Source organism: Mauremys reevesii, linkage group 20 (assembly GCF_016161935.1).
Source record: "Mauremys reevesii isolate NIE-2019 linkage group 20, ASM1616193v1, whole genome shotgun sequence".
In the NCBI taxonomy this organism is placed as follows: domain Eukaryota; kingdom Metazoa; phylum Chordata; order Testudines; family Geoemydidae; genus Mauremys; species Mauremys reevesii.
The window spans coordinates 12,629,524-12,635,532 of NC_052642.1; the positions used below are offsets into that span (position 1 = coordinate 12,629,524).

Sequence of the window (6,009 nt, forward strand, 5' to 3'; positions counted from 1 at the left end):
AATCTGACTTCTCAGTCCTCATCCTTAAAGGAAACCTGCATAATACCTTCAAAAGACAGGCATGGGAGCTTAAATTCATAACTCAGCTAGACACCAAAAATCATGGTCTCAGTAGAGACACTGGTTTTGTTTCTCATTACAACAGTCTGCAGCTCATAACTCTCCTTTGTCCTATGACTGCAGAGGTGTTAATTGCCACTTCAGTTTGAATAGTTTATTGCAATGTGTTATCTCCTTATGTTTGACAATCTGTTCCACCTAGTGTTTAGCTGTGACACTCTGAGTGCCTTTCCCAGATCTGAAAAAGAGCTCTGTGCAGCTCAAAAGCTTGTCTCTTTCACAACAAAAGTTGATCCAATAAAAGATACTACCTCACTCACCTTGTCTCTCTCATATCCGGGGACCAACACAGCTACCACAACATTGCATAAAAAATCTTCGTGATATAGCAGTAGAGTTAGTATGCTTCATGGGCAGTATATGCTAAAAGAATTATAAAATATATATGATTGCTTCCCTTTTGGAAAATCTGAAGCTGGAGCTGAAATCGCTTCTATTAAATTAGTCTTACTACTTAATATTTTGTTCTGTTTATTTGAGTCTTGAGTATAATAAAAAGAACCAAACAACTAAATGGCACTATTAGTGATATTTTTATTTTGTAATGGAAAACAACTAATTTTGCTTTAATTGGTGGTAGCATTTTATATTAATATATGTATGTATTTGCTTTAACAGACAGAACCAGTGGAGTAGAATATCTGATGGACTTACCTTGCACATAAGGTAATAAAATGGAGTATCACAAGGTTATTTATCTGCTCCAATTGTTTCAGTTAAGCTGGTTTATTGTGCTCTTTTAAAATCTCAAATCATTAATGGAAGCTTCAGAGTGGAAAATTGCATTCTGCATTAATATATTTGGGGCTTAGGGTGGGAAATAGATGGAAGGTATTTAGTTCAGATTCAAAAGTAATATATATGAGTCAATTTGGTATAATTCAATATGCTGAGGAGCTGAAAAAGTGTAAATTACATCATTTCAGGATTGCTAGACAACCATACATGATATCACCTCTGAATTTAAATCATTTTCTCTATTCTTGGATTTTTCTGTGCTGTGGTATGGCTGGAAGTACAAAGGAAAATATAAAATGAACAAACTATTTGGCACATTTTAGTAGATCTTCACATTTTTAATTTGTGTTAAAATTAATATACAGGTGACATGTGTACATCAAATTGAAATGCATTTTTAACAAGACAAAGTTTTTTAGAATAAACTTTTTATATTTTTAAAGACAGTTCTTTGGCTGAAGAGTGGGATAAGAAATGACCAGGAAAAAAAAAGAAAGAGCTAACCTTATGTTTTTTGCTTATAGTGTTCCATACGTTCTGAAACAGCCACAGGAAAATTGTATTTCTTTGATGGAAAATGGCCAGCATAGGGAATGCATATTTTAGTGTACTTTGTACTGAGACACTGGTGAATGGTGAAGGCATTACTGCTAATGCTATAATCAATAATGAGTTTATTTTCAGAGCACTCCTTGCTTAAAATATTCTGGGTGCCCAGCAAAATGCAACATCCATCTTAAATTAAACCAAGGCAACAGTGTTTATAAATAAACAAATAGCACATGTACACAAAAAGATTATGTTGCATTATAAAGAAATTAATTCTGTTTGGAAACATTCTTAATTTAGAAATCTATGCGGAAAGCATTCATTTAGTATTATATAAGAAAAACATTTAAAACTTTTATGTCTCAGATAATTTTACTTTTCATAAATAATTGGCATTGGAGTTTGATTCAGTGCTGTTTTTTACGTTCCAAAGCAGCAAAATCTCCTTGAAAGCATCCTCAGGAGCAATTTCACTGTCAATTTGTGATGGAAGAGAAAGTTGTTAATAAAAAAAATAATTTGCACTATGTAGCTAAAGGGTTTATTGAAAGTATACAGAGATAAAAAGCTTTTCACTGTCTTTGCCTTACAAATGACTTACTTCCGACAAGGTTTCATGCTTTAAAAACATACATATAGGGTTGAAGGAAAGGTTCATGAGTGGCTGTGCCTAGCTTGGATGGTAATTTTGGACCAGTTGAGATTGTTGCCATTCCAACTGTGAATTAGTCTTTGTATTTATGAAAATGTATGGGGCTGCAAAATGAATTTTAACAAATAAAATGAGTGCACGAATTCTAACTTTTTTAATTATTATTTTCTCTTTGACATGACATTATAAGGACTGTCCTACCGAGATCAGTGAGGTGTACCACTCATGGCCTGCTCTTTTCGAATCTTCTCCCATTTGCCTTCAGACTGTTTTTTTTGTTTTGTTTTGTTTGGGGCTTTTTGTTTGGTAATTTTGTTTTTGGTTTTTTGTGAGCACACTTAAACCTGTAACAATAAAAGCACTTTTCTGATATGGTGAACACTTTCACTGATGATGTACTGTGTTACATTTATACAACTGTTTCTAGAGTTTGAAAATGAAATTAAAGCAAAATCTGGCCTATGTTGAAACTGCTATTCTGTCTATATATCTGTTTAATTCCAGAGCTTAATTTTAAAGGGTTTGTAAAAAATAGTTTGTGAAACATTTGGAATTTAAATGTATGAAATTTTGTAAAAGTGGCCTGTGCTTGTCCTAATTTGTGTTTTTTGGTAGAACAGTTGAGCCTGTTTCAATTTTATTGATGTGGAAATGGTTAAATATCTTTCTTTTAATTATTTAAAAAATCACTTCTGAGATGTTGATAAATTACATGTACATTTACAATGCCGTGATCTTTTGTATTTTATTTTTCAAAATAAATGCTTTAAATGTGATTTTTTTGGTTTTGAGTTATTAATGCAGCTTTTAACTTGAAGATCGTCATGCAGAAGCAAGGTGTTAGTGTACCATTCAGGTGAATAGCTGTAATAATGAAAGATACAAACTGAGGCCCTGAGATGAGACATTTATGTATGTGATTAACTTAAACGTGTGACCAGTAGGAGTACTCATGTTCTTAAAGTTAAGCACATGGAGATTTGCAAGATTGGGGCCTAATACACCTCTACCTCGATATAATGTGACCCGATATAACACTGGTTCGCATATAGCGCGGTTACCCTGGGGCTCTGGCAGCGGGGCTCGGGTGGCGCTTTAAAGGGCCTGGGGCTCCGGCTGCTGCGGGGAGCCCTGGGCCCTTTAAATCACTGCTGGAGCTCTGCTGCTGCTACCCCTGGGGCTCCAGCAGCGGGGCTCGGGTGGCGATTTAAAGGGCTTGGAGCTCTAGCTGCTGTGGGGAGCCCTGGGCCCTATAAATCACCGCTGGAGCCCTGGCGCCGCTACCCCAATATAACAGGGTTTTACCTATAACATGGTAGAGATTTTTGGCTCCTGAGGACCACGTTATATCGGAGTAGAGGTGTATATTGGAATTTTGTTTCCGCATATGTAAATCCTGTTTTTCTATGTGTATTTCCAGCGTGAACTAGCTTGTTTATTGATTTAGTGCAGGGATGCTAAGCTAATAAGACACTAGTAAATAATTTATAAAGTAGGTTAAATAAGTATTTTCTTTACCAAGATTCCTCTAATAAACAGTATAAAACCTGTCTTCTATAAAACTATTATTCTCCACTGATAATTCAAGAACTTCTGAAATGTCATTTATACTTTTTCCCCACCCAGAGGAAGTCGTCTTGGTGGTTGTGTGACAGCTGAGTGGGAGGATCTTTGTACTACAGTTACAGCTGCTTATTAAAAATTATAAATGTCTCCCCAGAATATTTAAAGGACTCTGTCAAGGCATTAGTCATCATTTTGGAAATATTTTCTTTCTTTTATTTAAAGTAATGCACTATTTCCTTGCTAGAAAATGTTTTCCCTGCATTTCATATGCATTGCACCCTGGGTTGTCAACAGATGGTTGCTGGGGAACACTTACCTTGGTTTTCCCGTCCCTTTAACATTAGCAGTTTGTCTTGGGGCGGGGGAGACCCAAAAACACCTTGGCTCTTGAACATTTTGAACTTTTTGTTCATAAAGTATTGAAATGTAAATTATACTGCTAAAAATAAAGAGAGATGATTTGTCATCAAATCTTGTCTGGCAAAGTATTTTAAGAATGATTATTCAGAGGAATTTTTGTCTATGCACTAATTTATTTCCTGATCAATTGACTGAAGTTTTAAAGTTTGCAGATGTCTTCACTCTTCCCTCAAATATTGTGGGCTCTCATCAGAATTTTTTTCTGTTTAGCCTAACTCTGTCCCTTTATTGTGGATGAGAGGGACAGATTAATTATTTGTTTATTTTTATTGGCAGCTTAGGGAGTTTCCTTTCTATTTACTGCAGTGCAAGTAATTCAGTTTGAATTGGTTAAAATGGTATCTAGTCTTACTTTTTAAAGATCTATATTGAAAGACATTTTTATAGATGCAAACAAGGAGTGAGGCATATTTTTCACAATTGTTGAGTTAATTTGCTGTGCTAAATATGCAAGTAAAATTCTTCTGTTCCTGATAGCTTAGTACAGTAGAGCCAAAGAAAACACAGAGCATCCCCTGGTGACGGAATAGAGAAGTGCTGCTTTTTAATTTCTGGGTCTCAACAATCTGTTAGTGAAGTAGATGATAAAACCAGTTTTGTCTTGAAAATGGTCTTTATTATTTTCAGATTGCTATCAAACTGTTAGTCTTTTCTGGAACAAAAATCCCCTGAAGTTAGTCGCAACCTTCTTTTCTTTTCTTTCATGAGCAACAGACTTTTTTTTGGCAACGTTCTGGTATTAATTATAATTGCTGCATTACACCCAAATTCATGTACTTTAGAGTAGCGATCCATTACATATGTTTGTCAGTTTAAACACATGAAATGGTTTAGGATCTTTTAGAATGAAAAGCTGTACATTTTTAGTTGTTAATGCTTATGCTTATATAACTATAAACATTGTTATTGTTCCTAAAAGCTTCTTTATTACATAGTTTCCATCAGACAGATAATGAATACTATTCTGTATTATCAGATGTTTGACTTGTATGTTTTTCTTCAATTCCTTTCTCCTTTAATAGCTTATTCATAGACATGTAGGGCTGGAACTTTGGAAGGGACCTTTGGAGATCTTCTACTTCTTGTCCATTACCTTGTGCTGAGGCAAGACCAAGTATATCTTACACCATGCCTGACAAGTGGTTGAGTATAGCCTGTTCTTTAAAAATACCCTCCAATGATGGGGATTCCACAACCTCCCTTGGAAGCCTATTCCAGTGCTTAACTATCCTTGTAATTAGAAAGCTTTTCCTAATTTCTAACCTAAATCTCCCTTGCTGCAGATTAAGCTGATTACTTCTTGTCATGCTTTCAGTGGACATGGAAAACAATTGATCACCAGCCTCCTTATAACAGCTCTTAATATATTTGAAGACTGGTAGCAGGTCCCACCTCAGTCCTCTTTTCTTAAGACTAAACATGCTCAGGTTTTTTTTACTCTTTCCTCGTAGGTCAGTATTTTTTAAAACCCTTTATCATTTTATCAGGGGCGTAGCCGTGTTAGTCTGGATCTGTAAAAGCAGCAAAGAGTCTTGTGGCACCTTATAGACTAACAGACGTTTTGGAGCATGAGCTTTTGTGGGTGAATACCCATGTATTCACCCACGAAAGCTCATGCTCCAAAACGTCTGTTAGTCTATAAGGTGCCACAAGACTCTTTGCAGCTTTTATCATTTTGTTGCTGTGCTCTGGACCCTGTCCAATTTGTCCACATCTTCCTTAAAGTGTAGTGCCCAAAATTGGCCACAGTACTTGAGCTGAGGCCTCACCAGGGCCAAGTAGAGCTGAACAATTACCGCCTGTGTCTTATGTATGACACTCCTGTTCAGGCATCCCAGAATATGTGCCTTTTTCACAACTGCATCACATTGCTGACTCATACTCAATTTGTGATTCACTATAACCACCAGATCCTTTCCAGCAGTATACTGCCTAGCCAGTTATTCCTCATTTTGTATTTGTCC

General features: G+C 35.9%; 1 protein-coding gene across 8 annotated transcripts in view; it reads left to right on the plus strand.

Moving 5' to 3' along the window:
- The window catches only part of TPST1 (tyrosylprotein sulfotransferase 1), a 72,088-nt gene extending 69,234 nt beyond the window's left edge, over positions 1 to 2,854 (plus strand). For 4 of the 8 annotated variants that reach the window (XR_005590103.1, XR_005590100.1, XR_005590104.1 and 1 more), the window contains 2 exons: positions 739 to 786; positions 2,250 to 2,854. Coding sequence is in view for 2 of the 8 variants with exons in the window: in XM_039507778.1 (XP_039363712.1) it covers positions 739 to 785 (47 nt within the window). In the remaining 6 variants the exon portion in view is untranslated. The remainder of the gene's footprint in view (positions 1 to 738; positions 787 to 2,249) is intronic. The other 4 variants (XR_005590101.1, XR_005590102.1, XM_039507778.1 and 1 more) reach the window with 2 other exon arrangements.
- The last annotated feature ends 3,155 nt before the right edge of the window (positions 2,855 to 6,009 follow it).